The sequence below is a fragment of the Nerophis lumbriciformis genome, linkage group LG02 (assembly GCF_033978685.3).
Source record: "Nerophis lumbriciformis linkage group LG02, RoL_Nlum_v2.1, whole genome shotgun sequence".
Lineage (NCBI taxonomy): Eukaryota > Metazoa > Chordata > Actinopteri > Syngnathiformes > Syngnathidae > Nerophis > Nerophis lumbriciformis.
In genome coordinates, this window is record NC_084549.2 from 25704492 (window position 1) to 25720761 (window position 16270).

The 16270-nt window shown below is 37.5% G+C and overlaps 1 protein-coding gene across 3 annotated transcripts in view; it reads left to right on the top strand.

The window, feature by feature from the left end:
- itga9 (integrin, alpha 9) overlaps positions 1-15279 on the top strand; it is a 127769-nt gene extending 112490 nt beyond the window's left edge. For all 3 annotated transcript variants that reach the window (XM_061959430.1, XM_061959449.2, XM_061959440.1), the window contains 2 exons: positions 9058-9177; positions 11005-15279. In XM_061959430.1, the coding sequence (XP_061815414.1) occupies positions 9058-9177; positions 11005-11103 (219 nt within the window). In that variant the 3' untranslated portion in view covers positions 11104-15279. The remainder of the gene's footprint in view (positions 1-9057; positions 9178-11004) is intronic.
- Positions 15280-16270: the final 991 nt, after the last annotated feature.

Below are 16270 nucleotides of genomic sequence, written 5' to 3' on the forward strand. Positions count from 1 at the left end.
GGATGGATGGATGGATGGATCATTGCTATGCCGATGACACCCAAATCTATGTAGCGCTATCACCAAATGACTATCGCCCCATAGATCTTCTGTGCCAGTGCATTGAGCAAGTCAAACACTGGATGTACCAACATTTCCTACAACTAAATGAAGATAAAACTGAGATACTTGTTTTTGGTGCTAAAAAAGAAAGGTTTAAAGTCATCCAACACCTTCAATCACTGTCCCTGAAAACCTCAAATAAAGCCAGAAATCTTGGGGTTATTTTAGATTCTGATTTACATTTCGACAGTCACATCAAATCAGTAACAAAATCGGCCTACTATCACCTCAAAAATGTAACAAGACTTAGAGGGCTCATGTCAGCTCAAGACTTAGAAAAACTTGTACATGCCTTTATTACCAGTAGGCTAGACTGTTGTAATGGTCTCCTTGCAGGTCTTCCCAAAAAAACTGTCAGGCAGCTACAGCTTGTTCAGAACACTGCTGCTAGAGTTCTAACAAAGACCAAAAAATGTGAGCACATTACACCAATTCTTAAATCCTTACATTGGCTCCCTGTACATCAGAGAATTGATTTCAAAATCCTCCTGCTCACATATAAATCACTACATGGTCTAGGGCCGAAGTATATCACTGATATGCTCTCACTATATAAGCCCTCTAGATCACTAAGATCTTCTGAGACCAATCTGTTAGCGGTTCTCAGAGTAAACTCAAATCAAGGGAGAGCATCATTCAGTCACTATGCAACAAATAGCTGGAATAAACATCCTGAAGATGTCAGACTTTCCCCAACTCTGACTACTTTTAAAACTAGACTGAAAACTTTTATGTTCACCTTAGCTTTCAGACGTTAAAAGTTAATCTTTTAACTTTTAACATCCGCACTGTTTTTATTTTTATTGCCTGCGTTTTAATTTTGCTTTTATTTTATTTCATTTCACTTTGTCGTCTGTGAAGCACTTTGAGTCTGCCTTGTGTATGAAAAGTGCTATACAAATAAAGCTGCTTTGCCTTGCCTTGCCTTGCCTTGTTAAATCACATTGCGATCGCTAAATATTTATATTTGCATCCTGTCCTCCCAGTATTGTGGGCGTTCTGATAATCAGCGTATATTCTGCATATTCATACACGCCAAATGGATTGCGCTGCTTATTTTGCTCACTTATAAGACACAATCCTCCGTGCTGACACTTAGTAGATCAGTTTTGTGTCCGCAATCAAGTTTGTACGCGTTACATGCAAACCTTTAGTACTATAGATCAGGCCCTTAGACCATGGGTCCCCAAACATTTTGACTCGGTGGCTGCATTGGGTTAAGAAAATTTGGCCGGGGGACGGACTGTGTATATATATATATATATATATATATATATATATATATATATATATATATATATATATATATTTATACCGTATTTTTCGGACTATAAATCGCAGTTTTTTTTTATAGTTTGGCCGGGGGTGCGACTTATACTCAGGAACGACTTATGTGTGAAATTATTAACACATTACCGTAAAATATCAAATAATATTATTTAGCTCATTCACGTAAGAGACTAGACGTATAAGATTCCATGGGATGTAGCGATTAGGAGTGACAGATTGTTTGGTAAACGTTTAGCATGTTCTATATGTTATAGTTATTTGAATGACTCTTACCATAATATGTTACGTTAACATACCAGGCACGTTCTCAGTTGGTTATTTATGCCTCATATAACGTACACTTATTCAGCCTGTTGTTCACTATTCTTTATTTATTTTAAATTGCCTTTCAAATGTCTATTCTTGGTGTTGGGTTTTCTCAAATAAATTTCCCCAAAAAATGCGACTTATACTCCGGTGCGACTTATATATGTTTTTTTCCTTCTTTATTATGCATTTTCGGCCGGTGCGACTTATACTCCGGAGCGATTTATAGTCCGCAAAACGCGGTGTATATATATATATATATATATATATATATATATATATATATATATATATATATATATATATATATATATATATATATATATATATATATGTGTGTGTATTCCGAGCGCGATGGGGAATTGCATTTTTAGACAATATGATTCGCCTGAGCGGCTAAGAGACACCGAGAGTAACAAGCAGTAGAAAATGGGTTAGAAAGGACAGATTTAAAAAAAATTATAATTAAAAAATAAATACATTTTTAAAAATGACATGTCTTACTTGGGCTTTTCCGCGGGCCAGATTTTGGACGCTGGTGGGCCGGATCTGGCCCGTTGTTCGTAGTTTGGGCACCCCTGCCTTAGACTTTGGTTTTATAAGTCTGATTTTTTTTTTTAACCCTACGTACGTTCTGAGGTTTGTGCTTACTCAATGTTTTACGTTGGAATCCACGCACACGTTTATGAATGAGGCCTTAAGAGCCTACACACAGTAAGAGCAAGGGCAAACAGGTAAATAAATACATTTATGGGAAACAATGACATTATTACCTCTCTGACAGCGCAGGTGTACCTAATGCTGTGTCCAGTAGTTTTCCACGCTTTCGTTTGAGTTTTACTCCAAAATAGTTTTTTGTTTTTTTGGGGGGTGAAAATGTGGTTTGTTTCAACTCCAATAAGAAATGTTCACAGTGAGGTTTGTGGCTTTGGAAGTCTCTGGAAAATATCAGAAAAAAATATCTTCATGTTATGGCAAGTGTTTTGAGTGAGCTGACCCATTTGCATTGATAACCCCCACACACACTCATGTTGTTCTGAACTTTATACTTATATTTGAAGTCCGTTGTTAGACATCAGTGTGCTGAGTCCTGCAGGGAACAGCTGGGGTCCTACTCCTACTGGGTTCCTCAGCTGCGTTCAAGGACACCCCGCTCACACACACACACACACACACACACACACACACACACACAGACACACACACACACACACACACACACACACACACACACACACACACACACACACTGTTGGTTACTGGCTGATTGAATGACTCAGCAGATGATGATTAAATTGAGCATCCTCTATGTAGAATCGCTTCTTTGATTCACTTAGTGACCAAAAGGTAGCCTTTCCGACCCTGACCATGACCTCCAGACACCACCTAGGGTTTTTAGTGAACACACACACACACTCTGATTTGTGTGTTTCTCATCATTCCTCAGTCATAAATCAATTACAACAGGAAGTGTCAAGGTCAAGGCCCGCGGGCCAGATCCAGCCCGCGAATTAATTATTTATGGCCCCCGGGATGATATTTGATTAGTATTAGAAACGGCCCGCAGGCCACAGCCGCCTGCTGCTGTTTTGCACGCACCAATACTCCCATCAGTGTTGGCGCTAGGAATTTTCAAAATGGGGTCCCAGGGACCCCATCAAGTCATAAAAATGGGATCCCACAGTAAATTTTTGGGTTCCCACTTTTTTGTAACCGTTTTGAAAACAAATGATAAATGTATGCATTATCCTGTTATAGCTCACATTCTATATTGTGTTTTGGAAAAAGGTTGTCATAAATGTTACTTAATTCATTAAAAAAAATAATACAAAAGAAAACACATTTTTATGCATATGTAAATTTATTCAGTTATAAACATTAAAGGCCTACTGAAATGCGATTTTCTTATTTAAACGGGGATAGCAGGTCCATTTTATGTGTCATACTTGATCATTTCGCGATATTGCCGTATTTTTGCTGAAAGGATTTAGTAGAGAACATCGACGATAAAGTTCGCAACTTTTGGTCGCTGATAAAAAAGCCTTGCCTGTACCGGAAGTAGCAGACGAGTAGCGTGACGTCACAGGTTGTGGAGCTCCTCACATCTGCACATTGTTTACAATCATGGCCACCAGCAGCGAGAGCGATTCGGACCGAGAAAGCGACGATTTCCCCATTAATTTGATTGAGGATGAAAGATTCCTGGATGAGGAAAGTGAGAGTGAAGGACTGGAGGGCAGTGGGAGCGATTCAAATAGGGAAGATGCTGTGAGAGGCGGGTGGGACCTGATATTCAGCTGGGAATGACTAAAACAGTAAATAAACACAAGACATATATATACTCTATTAGCCACAACACAACCAGGCTTATATTTAATATGCCACAAATTAATCCTGCATAACAAACACCTCCCCCCTCCCGTCCATATAACCCGCCAATACAACTCAAACACCTGCACAACACACTCAATCCCACAGCCCAAAGTACCGTTCACCTCCCCAAAGTTTATACAGCACATATATTTCCCCAAAGTCCCCAAAGTTACGTACGTGACATGCACATAGCGGCACGCACGTACGGGCAAGCGATCAAATGTTTGGAAGCCGCAGCTGCAGGCGTACCGTGTCTGCGTATCCAACTCAAAGTCCTCCTGGTAAGAGTCTCTGTTGTCCCAGTTCTCCACAGGCCAATGGTAAAGATTGACTGTCATCTTTCGGGAATGTAAACAATGAAACACCGGCCGTGTTTGTGTTGCTGAAGTCGGCCGCAATACACCGCTTCCCACCTACAGCTTTCTTCTTTGCTGTCTCCATTGTTCATTGAACAAATTGCAAAAGATTCACCAACACAGATGTCCAGAATACTGTGGAATTTTGCGATTAAAACAGACGACTTAATAGCTGGCCACCATGCTGTCCCAAAAGGTCCTCTACAATCCGCGACGTCACGCGCTGACGTCATCATACCGAGACGTTTTCAGCAGGATATTTTGCGCGAAATTTAAAATTGCTCTTAATAAACTAACCCGGCCTTATTGGCATGTGTTGCAATGTTAAGATTTCATCATTGATATATAAACTATCAGACTGCGTGGTCGGTAGTAGTGGGTTTCAGTAGGCCTTTAATTCACTTTCTTCTTTCCTTCATAGACCTAAACTTTACCGCTGCCGGTATTTTTTTCTATATTTGTATTGTAATATTTTCAGAATGTGTTTGTTCTATTTTTGGCCAAAGTAAGACAAACAATACAATCTGAACTTGTCTTTATTTTTTAGTTTTAATGCCATAATTTGAATAGTCCGGCCCGCGTGTGCACAGATTTTCCTTCCATGCGGCTCCTGAGCTAAAATGAGTTTGACACCCCTGAATTACAAGTTTTGTACAAACGTTACATTTCTACAATGACCAAGGGAGCGTTGATCTGGCCAAAACAGTTGTTAAATTCCAGCGCCGCGAGCTGGGTGAAGGTGCTAATGTGGGAAACTATTCAACACAGCGATTATCTTTATTCTGGGTTCTGTCTCACACCACGTTTTACTTCAAAGCCCACTCAACTCTATTTCAATGACGTGGTTCCTCGTATTTACACTCACTAATTGTGGAACATTTGCATTCGTCCAAGACCAATTTTTTTCTTTTTGCATAAATATATCTCATAAAGCTAATGTACGCTCTTAACAGTGTTGGAGGCCTGCTTTCTGACATAAACACATGGTTAGTATTACTGCAGAGGAATGCCATGTTTCAGTCAAGTGGGGCTAATTTAGTGTAAATACATTAAAGCAATGATTCGTGCACAAACATATCAAATTACTTAAGTTCATAAGTAATTGTTTGTCGAGCCAATGAAGCATTTAGAATATTACATGCTTAATAGAGGCCTTTGTGGTGCCGTGTGCACTCATTTAAAAACTGGACTTGGCAGTGACGGATGATCCAGTGGGTCAATGTGCTGGGAAGTAGACTAAACCTGTGAGCTGTCGCCGTGGAAAAAGTTTGCTATGTGTAGGCTCCACATTTAAAAAGGGGAGTAGAGGATGTATGATTTAGCGCCACGCTGACCTAATAAGATAAATGTTCACTGCTAAACATGTGTCATCATTTTGATGGGAAACAGTGATAAAAATATAAAGGCACTTAGAGGAAAATATTACCGACATTTCTCAGCAAAAAGGACATTCACTGCAACAGGGTTTGTATGGCTCCTATTATCTGGTTGGTGCATATTACTACAATATTATTTTGTTACATAGTTTTGTATGATGATTAACTAGCATGTATTCATCTAATTTGGACCTAACACATGCTTTATGGACGCTGTAGGAGAGACCAAAAAGTGAGCAAAAAACTTGAAAAGCAAAACAAATGTGTTTGGGAATACAAATGTATTTCTTCTGTCACTTTTTATCGTTGTTTTTTTAAATGGCACAAACAAGATGACAAGACAACCGATGCTTGTTGAGAGCAAAAAGTTACAAGATTTGTCGGCAGTCGCCTTTTTGAAAAATAAATAAATAAATACAGTGGGTTACCCGTCCTACCTAGGGGTGTAATTATTAGGAGCCTTGAGTATTGGCTGATACTGATTGTCAGCGCGAATCATAGTACCGTATTTTTCGGACTATAAGTCGCAGTTTTTTTCATAGTTTGGCCGGGCTCCAGTGCGATTTATATATATATAACCTACTCAGTGGCCTAGTGGTTAGAGTGTCCGCCCTGAGATCGGTAGGTTGTGAGTTCAAACCCCGGCCGAGTCATACCAAAGACTATAAAAATGGGACCCATTGCCTCCCTGCTTGGCACTCAGTATCAAGGGTTGGAATTGGGGGTTAAATCACCAAAAATGATTCCCGGGCGCGGTCACTGCTGCTGCCCACTGCTCCCCTCACCTCCCAGTGGGTGATCAAGGGTGATGGGTCAAATGCAGAGAATAATTTCGCCACACCTAGTGTGTGTGTGACAATCATTGGTACTTTAACTTTAACTTTATATGTTTTTTTCCTTCTTTATTATGCATTTTCGGCAGGTGCAACTTATACTCCGAAAAATACGGTACATGCTTTTATTATTTTGTAGTGTGGTATGTTACAAAAGGGTTGATCAAGTGAAATTAATTAGAGAACAATTTTGGTAATAAAAACACACTAACTGTATGACATAAAAGTACATATTTTTTATTATTTTGTTGTAGTGTAGAAGTTGTAATTAGTTTTTTGGCAACGCACTCCATCCAGCTGTATAATCACTCGCCATACAGCAGTAGATGATATCTGTCTATTACCTGACTGCTTCTATGTTAGCTACCTCTCTTTTCTTCTCTTCTTCTATTATTGTTATTTTGTTATTATGTTTTGTATAGCACTTTGTGTTTGCCTGTGCATGAAAAGTGTTGTATAAATAAAGTTTGATATGAAATACGGTATGTCCTACTCCGTAAAGGAGGAGGAAGAAGCAGAGCTTACCCCTCAGTTACTGATAGATTGTTCACTTTCTGTGTTCATTTAGTTTTGAAAATATACACTAAAATATTTCATCTCAGTAAGAAAAAAATGATATACGTAAACAGGTCAATGGTCGAAAGTTGGGGTGTCTCAATCCGATATTAATATTGGATCTTATACTGTAATCTCTGAGATACAAGAAGTTTCCTTGTGCCAAGCTGGACAGCCAGTTAACATCTCCATGTCCTTCAGTTAGTACTTAAAGGTGGTCTTTTCTTGTATTTTAGTCAGGTCATTTGCAAAAGGTGAACATGGTAGCCTATATGCTACTAGCAGCTACACAACAGCTAAGCACACAATAGCACACAAGCCAGACATAATGTATGTAATAGGATGCCCTAATAATTGAACAATATTGCAGTATAAAATAATACATTTGTCAATATAAACAAGTATTAAATAATCATAGCTGCATAGTACTTACATATACAAAGTCTCCAATGTAGAAGCATATTAGAAAGTATCCAGTAACAAACGTGTCCGCATCATAAAACTTATTGCATCGTGAACGTCACTTAATTATTTATTGTGGCCACTAGTTCTCACCAAAAAAAAACAATTATCACTCCACTTCAACTTAAAGACAGCATATGTCCGTTCCAGATGATTAATAATGAATAGGTTAGTGTCTTTACATGCATACTAATGTTCTCTGTTTGACTAATTTCACTTGATTAAGTGTTTCCATACTACAAAATAGTAAAAGTATGAATCATTTCTGCTGGTATCAAATCAACACTCCTGGTCGTAAGACAATAAAAACATTACTATCTGCTACAGTTGTCACTTTTACACTTGTTTTCCGTTAAAACAATTAAATGTTAAAACAATTAAATGTTAAAACAAAGTGAAATTGTCATTAACAATCCATCTGTGCTCAGTCCAGGATGTACTGTGGTATAGAAAACGTATGGATGTCCTAGTATTTGAAAGAGTACAACATGACTTAATGTGTACATGTGTGTGTGTGCGTGTGTGTGTGTGTGTGTGTGTGTGTGTGTGTGTGTGTGTGTGTGTGTGTGTGTGTGTGTGTGTGTGTGTGTGTGTGTGTGTGTGTGTGTGTGTGTGTGTGTGTGTGTGTGTGTCAATTACGCCAAATAGCGAAAGTGAAACCGCTTCTATCAGGACATGATCTCGAGAAATTAATCCACGCCTTTATCTCAACTCGTCTTGACTACTGCAATGCCCTGTATGTAGGCATTAGCCAGGCCTCCCTCGCCCGCCTGCAGCTCGTGCAGAACTCTGCTGCTCGTGTGCTAATACAGACCCGCAGACGTGAGCACATCACCCCTATATTAGCGTCCCTTCACTGGCTCCCTGTGCGTTATCGAATCAATTTTAAACTCCTTTTATTTGTTTTTAAATGTCTAAACAACCTCGCGCCAACCTATCTCTCCGACCTCCTTCAGCCTTACTGCCCCACCCGATCCTTAAGATCAGCCGATCAGCTGCTAGTGACGGTCCCTGACACAAGGCTGAAGCTTGGAGGTGACAGAGCTTTCGCCGTTGCTGCTCCCAAGCTCTGGAACGACCTACCTCTGAGTGTTAGACACGCCTCCTCTCTTCCTGTTTTTAAATCTCTCTTAAAAACATTCTTTTATTCCATGGCTTTTAACACTGAGTGATATCCATCCTGCAATGGCGCCCCATAATACACCTGCTGTGAACCTGTTTTTATGTTTTATTTGTTCTATTTTATTTATTTATTTTTTATCGTGTTCTGTTTGTGTTGTGTTGTGTTTGCTCGGTACTCGTATTATCTTTTAACCTGCCCATTGTACAGCACTTTGTCTACCCCTGTGGTAAATTTTAAATGTGCTTTATAAATAAAGTTGATTTGATTTGTGTGTGTTGCAGCTGATCTTTGAGGCCCTCCACAGTCAGGAGCCCCGAGGTTACGTAGTGGGTTGGATCATCGCCATCAGTCTGCTGGTGGGGATCCTCATCTTCTTGCTACTTGCTGTGCTGCTATGGAAGGTAAACCAGTGTACTTTTCAACTGTTACACCTCGAAGTGTACTGCGATGGTTTGGGGGCGGGGCTAGAGAAAGAGTGATCTTGAGGGTCTTTAACACACTTGAAAAAGACATATTACACGTTACAAGCAGTTTACTGCTCATAAAAATGGAATTGTTTTAGAAGGAAACTTTTCAGAATGGATATCATTTTAATGCATTGGATAGTATTGTATGTATTATTCAAAACAAAGCTAATATTTGCAATAATATTCCATTTTTGTACAGGGGACAATGCAAAATATTTCACTTTGTGTTCAGAATTCAAATAATGTAACATATTTGTATTTATGATATTATGTATAGTATTAAATACATATTATTGATAATAAGGCCAATATTTCTAATAAACTGCACTGATATTCATGTTTTTTTTACGGAACGCTAGGAAATAACTATAATAATATTCCTCTACAGTAATGTTTTAGTGGCACTGTGAAATGTTTCACTTTTTTTTTTGACAATATTTTGAATATCGCAACTAATATATGTTTTCATAATATTAGCAATATTTATAACATACACTATAATATTATATATTATAAAACATATATTATATTGTATCACATTATTTGCCAGCCCTAATAATAGCAAATTATAATTATATCTATTAAACTCCATGATTCCCATTGATGTACAGATAAATACATTAAATGTAATAAACATGGCTGGGTTTTTTTAGCGTGAGTAATATCAATTTAACTTAATAGATTATTCACAATGTGTATTCATGAAATAAGTATAATAATATTCCTAGATATAACATTTTTAGTGGCATTACGAAATGTTTCACTTTTTGTTGAGAATAATATTTTAAAATCCCAATGATTATAATTGTTATAATATTAGCAATATTTATAATAATATATACACTATAATATTATATATATGATACATCCATCTATTTTCTACCGCTTGTCCCTTTTTGGGGGTCGCGGGGGGTGCTGGAGCCTATCTCAGCTGCATTCGGGCGGAAGGCGGGGCTACACCCTGGACAAGTCGCCATCTCAATATATGATACAATTGTGTAATAATATTATTTGACAACCCTAATAATACATATGTGTTATATGTATGTATATATGTATTATACATACGTGTGCGTGTGTGTGTGTATATATGTATATATATATATATATATATATATATATATATATATATATATATATATATATTACAATTATATCCGTAAAAGTCCATGGTTTCCATTGATGTAATATATAATTGAATAATATTTGTTATTATATACATGTAATACACGTGGCTGTTTTTTTGTGTGAGTGATATCAATTTAACTTAATATTCATAATATGTATTTATGATATAAGTATAATAATATTTCTTATAATAAATGTTTTAAAATGTTTCTTGTTCTTTTTGTTGCGAATAATATTTAAAATATCCACATGATTGTCATTTTAAAAATGTTTGCAATAATATTATTTGACAGCACTAATATTATATTATAGTTATATGCATTTAGGTTTATGGTTACTATTGATTGACAGATATAAAAGTTACAAAAAAAATATTAAATAATTATTATCACATAAATGAACACAAGACCATTAAATGTGTATGATAAATTTACAGTATGTATATATATATTTATAGTGCATTTTTTATGATTACTCTTATAGTTGCATATTGTTGTTGATTTTTTAGAATTGCACCATCTTTTTAATGTTGTCAAGTAATTTAATTAGAGTGTTAAATTAAACAAAAAGTGTGTTATTTATATTTTTTAAGCCTCCCGCCATGCCAGTTCTAACATTGGATATTTCTGACAGATGGGTTTCTTCCGTCGGCGATATCGCGAGATCATCGAGGCCGAGCGGAACAGGAAGGACAGCGATGAAAGCTGGGACTGGATGGAGAAGAACCACTGAGACTGCTGGTGGTTCTGGTGGTTCTGGTGGCCAAGTGGTGTTTGGAGATTGGGTCACAAGTGGATCCAAAAAACTCAGAGCTCCTTTGCGGCCTCGGTGGCTCCAGGCCTGTCAAACCTTCCATATGTGGAAGAAGAAGAAGAATATTCTCCTAATTTTCTGGAGACTTTTTTTGTGGGATGGGGAAGGAAGCGTGGGGGTGGATGCAGGGACTTGTGAGGTGGTCTGCCGGACGATGTAAAAATCCACTGACCTCCAGGTGGCAGCGTGGAGCTCTCGGCTGAAGAATGGAGATATTGGTGGACGACAAAAACCTCAGGGCTGTTTTTTGTTATACACTTTAAGCCATATTGTGCAAAGTGGGCTATGGAGGTTGTAAACATACTTTGTGTATGTTTTCCTAAAGCACTGATGTCTGATACGCCTCATAGATCTAGCCTACCTAGATCACCTTGGACTCTTGGATGTTCACTTCCTCCTTTGAAATACACTTTGTTATCATTATTTCTTTATTGGCCAATGTCCAGTTGCTGGGTGCCATGGAAGAGCACGTTTTGTGCACCGCTGTTGTGTGCAAAAAAACAGCACGCAGCAGACTAACCCAAAATATTGTGGCCACAACAATAGGTACACTTGCACATTCTAATGAGAACTTTTAACGTTTCAGGGTCGGACATGTTGACCCCTGTATGATAAAGATGATCAAGTAAAAACGACTCACCCTTTGACGATTAAGTAGCAAAACGGAAAGGTGCAAACCGATGCTTTATAAGGAATTAATACAAACCTCAAAACCGGTGAAGTTGGCACGTTGTGTAAATGGTAAATAAAAACAGAATACAATGATTTGCAAATCCTTTTCAACCTATATTCAATTGAATACATTGCAAAGGCAAGATACTTAACGTTCAAACTGGAAAACTTTGTTATTTTTTGCAAATATTAGCTCATTTGGAATTTGATGCTTGCAAATGTTTCAAATAAGCTGGCACAAGTGGCAAAAAAAAAAGTTGAGGAATGCTCATCAAACACTTATTTGGAACATCCCACAGGTAAACAGGCTAATTGGGAACAGGTGGGTGCCATGATTGGGTATAAAAGCAGCTTCCATGAAATGCTCAGCCATTCACAAACAAGGATGGGGCGAGGGTCACCACTTTGTGAACAATTTGCGCGAGCAAATTGTCGAACAGTTTAAGAACAACATTTCTCAACGAGCTATTGCAAGGAATTTAGGGATTTCACCATCTACGGTCCATAATATCATCAGTGTGTAAAGGATATCACCACATGGGCTCAAGAACACTTCAGAAAACCACTGTCAGTAACTACAGTTGGTCGCTACATTTGTAAGTGCAAGTTAAAACTATACTATGCAAAGCCAAAGCCATTTATCAACAACACCCAGAAACGCCGCCGGCTTCGCTGGGCCCGAGCTCATCTAAGATGGACTGATGCAAAGTGGAAAAGTGTTCTGTAGTCTGACGAGTCCATATTTCAAATTGTTTTTGGAAACTGTGGACGTCGTGTCCTCCGGACCAAAGAGGAAAAGAACCATCCGGATTGTTCTAGGCGCAAAGTTCAAAAGCCAGCATCTGTGATGGTATAGGGGTGTATTAGTGCCCTCGGCATGGGTAACTTACACATCTGTGAAGGCACCATGAATGCTGAAAGGTACATACAGGTTTTGGAGCAACATTTGTTGCCATCCAAGCAACGTTATCATGGACGCCCCTGCTTATTTCAGCAAGACAATGCCAAGCCACGTCTTACAACAGCGTGGCTTCATAGTAAAAAAGTGCGGGTACTTGACTGGCCTGCCTGTAGTCCAGACCTGTCTCCCATTGAAAATGTGTGGCGCAATATGAAGCCTAAAATACCACAACGGAGACCCCGGACTGTTGAACAACTTAAGCTGTACATCAATCAAGAATGGGAAATAATTCCACCTGAAAAGCTTCAAAAATGTGTCTCCTCAGTTCCCAAACATTTACTGAGTGTTGTTAAAAGGAAAGACCATGTAACACAGTGGTAAAAATGCCCCTCTGCCAACTTTTTTTCAGTGTGTTGCTGCCATTAAATTCTAAGTTAATGATTATTTGCAAAAAAAAAAATAGTTTCTCAGTTCGAACATTAAATATCTTGTCTTTGCAGTCTATTCAATTGAATATAAGTTGAAAAGGATTTGCAAATCATTGTGTTCTGTTTTTATTTACGAATTACACAACGTGCCAACTTCACTGGTTTAGGGTTTTGTAAGTGTTTTATTTTGTATAGTGTGTATACAAATTTGACCCTTCCAATTCTGGCTCCATGGTTATCATCACCAAAACACATACAAATCTGGCTGCGGGGGGGGAGGAGTGTTTTTCATTGCTCACAATGTCTTGTTTGATTTTGAACAGTTAGTCGTTCTCCCCAAAAGCGTGGTTGAAATTCAATTTGTACTACTTTTATATACAGTAGTATCCCAACTTACGGGCTTAATTGGTTCTGTGACGTAGCTTTTGACTCAAAACATTTTTTTATTAAAATCGACATCTCCCGTTAAAATGAAATCAAACCGCACAATTTTAACATGTAACATGCCTTTTAAAAACAACTTTTAGAAAAAAACATTGTATAAAAACAATACGATATTATGTACTACCAACGACTACAGTGTATTTTATGACGTAACGCAGAAACGATATAGAACTTTGTAAATGAGATCTCCTTCCAGCTGCTTCTCCATCAAACACCCCATCAGCAGCTTTTCCATATTTTCATGGGTAAATGTTTGCCGCTTAGATATTATTTCAACATTCTTGGCTTGGCTGCTTCACGACGGTGCAGACTGGCAGTGATGCGCTCAAATTCTTTCACCAAGTTGCTGACACACCCTGTCATGAATTTTGATGATTTATTTCTTTAATTCAATCAATATCCACTTTTTCTCACTCACTTTCTCCCTTCCCATGGTTGGAAAACAAAGTTACGTCCATCTCCAGCTGTAAGTGAATGCTAACTCAAATGTGTGTAACCTAAAGCATTACAGTTACTTAAAACACTCTTAAATTGAGGTACCACTACTAAACAATGTGGTATGAATACAATAGCAATTTTCACCTTTGATTTAGGAGGGGGAAAAAAGGTAAACTTTTTGATTGACACTGTCATGCACCATACTGAGACTGAGAGGGGTTTTATATTTGGATGGTGGTGTTTACATATTGGGGACTCTCAGTGTGACGCACGTGTTAGGTTGTGCACGTGTCCCTAATGTTGTGTCCTGACCCGTATAGATTCTCCATGAAATAATTCACTGAGGGTGAACAGCTGAGCGTACTCACTTTTACTATAAAGTTATTTGACGTTCAGTCTGAAACCTGAGCTCAACCAGATGCGAGCGTGTGTATGTGTGTGTGTGTGTGTGTGTGTGTGTGTGTGTGTGTGTGTGTGTGTGAGAGAGAGAGAGAGAGAGAGAGAGAGAGAGAGAGGCTGGATTCCCTCACAGCGGGTGGGGGGGCTGTAGTGTGAGTAATACTCTAAAAATAGGCATACACATAAACAACCTTTTTGGGGCCCCCTTTTTTTAAAAACATATGACCAAGCTGAAGATGATCTGCCTCCATTAAAAGTGTTTAACATCCCCCAAGGAATATTAACTACATTTGGAATACAGTAGAAAGCAATGTAAATACGGTGTCCCTCAAAATGTAACTATATGAAGAATTTTGTCCACTTGAAAATCTTCAATGCAAAATGACACAAATGTTTTCGCTTTTGCCTTCCGTTACTACTCTTTAGATCAAATATGTTTGCATAAAATAATTTAGGGAACTCAAAATGTGCAATGCCAAAGATCTATTTTTTTGTTTAACTTCCTGTTGTGTTGCTTATGAATTCCACTGACAGCACATACTGTACATACTGTACACCTTCAAAGTTTGTCATGCAATGCAGACCCAATGAGAGAGACTTGATGTTGTCTGGTGGAGTCCATTTGAACTGTGATGGATGTACTTCTGTTGGTTTGCTGTCACGCTCTTTTGTTGTTGTTGTTTTGTTTTTTTTGTTCTGAATATACTACTGTCACTGAATATAATTTAGATTATAGAGTGTTTGAATTTTTCTAAGAGATGGAGTAAAGTTGTATATTTATCTGATGATAAATTTTAGAGTGTAACAAGTGGTGACGCATGTTGTTTTCATTGAGCTGATTGCGCCGTTATGTGGTGTTTGGCGTCCTCTGCTGGTCACTGTTATATATACAGTACTGTATACACACGACTCATACAGTACGTGCTCAAAACTCACCATTGAAGGTTTTTTTTAAAAACTTTGTCCAGTGTTGCAAATACATATTTAGTTCAATACAATTGTATTATTGATTATATATAGTTGAAAAAAATAATTTTATTAAAAAAAAAACCTATTAAAGTCTCACTGGCAACACTGTATAGACTTAGACTTAGACTTCCTTTTTATCGTCATTCAAATTTGAACTTTACAGCACAGATAAGAACGAAATTTCGTTACATAAGCTCATGGTAGTGCAGGATAAAAAAGCAATAAGGTGCATATATAAATATATATATAAAATAAAAAAATATATATATATAAATAAATAGATTACTGTACAGATAAATATATTGCACTTTTTCACATGCGTCCACGTTTATGGATGTATGTTATATTGTCTTTTTTATTCCAGCGAGTTAATCCATTTTGGGGGGAGTTGAGGGGATAATTTAATAGAATAAAGTATAGAATTACTGCAAATATTTACAACACTCCAAATGTTGCTTGTAATCTATATTAAAAAGTAAACACAGACGTTTACAATAGGGTATTGATATACTTTTGTTACAATGACATTTATCACCACAAAATATGTACAGCATAACGTACATTTGGAATTTGACTTGATGTGCGAAGAAAACAGATGTTAAGTTAAAAATAGAATATATAAAAACTGAGGAAAAAAATGTCAGTAATATTAGAAAAAAAAATACAATTACAACATTTATTGTATTAAATTCACACATCATTAGTTTGAATTTAAAAACATGTAATTACAAATATTGGACATTTAAAAGAGAAGCGTGGCATCAGTGTTATTAAAACCAAATATACATTCACAGTCCCAAACAATAAGTAAACATTAAAAAAATTACTTCCCAAA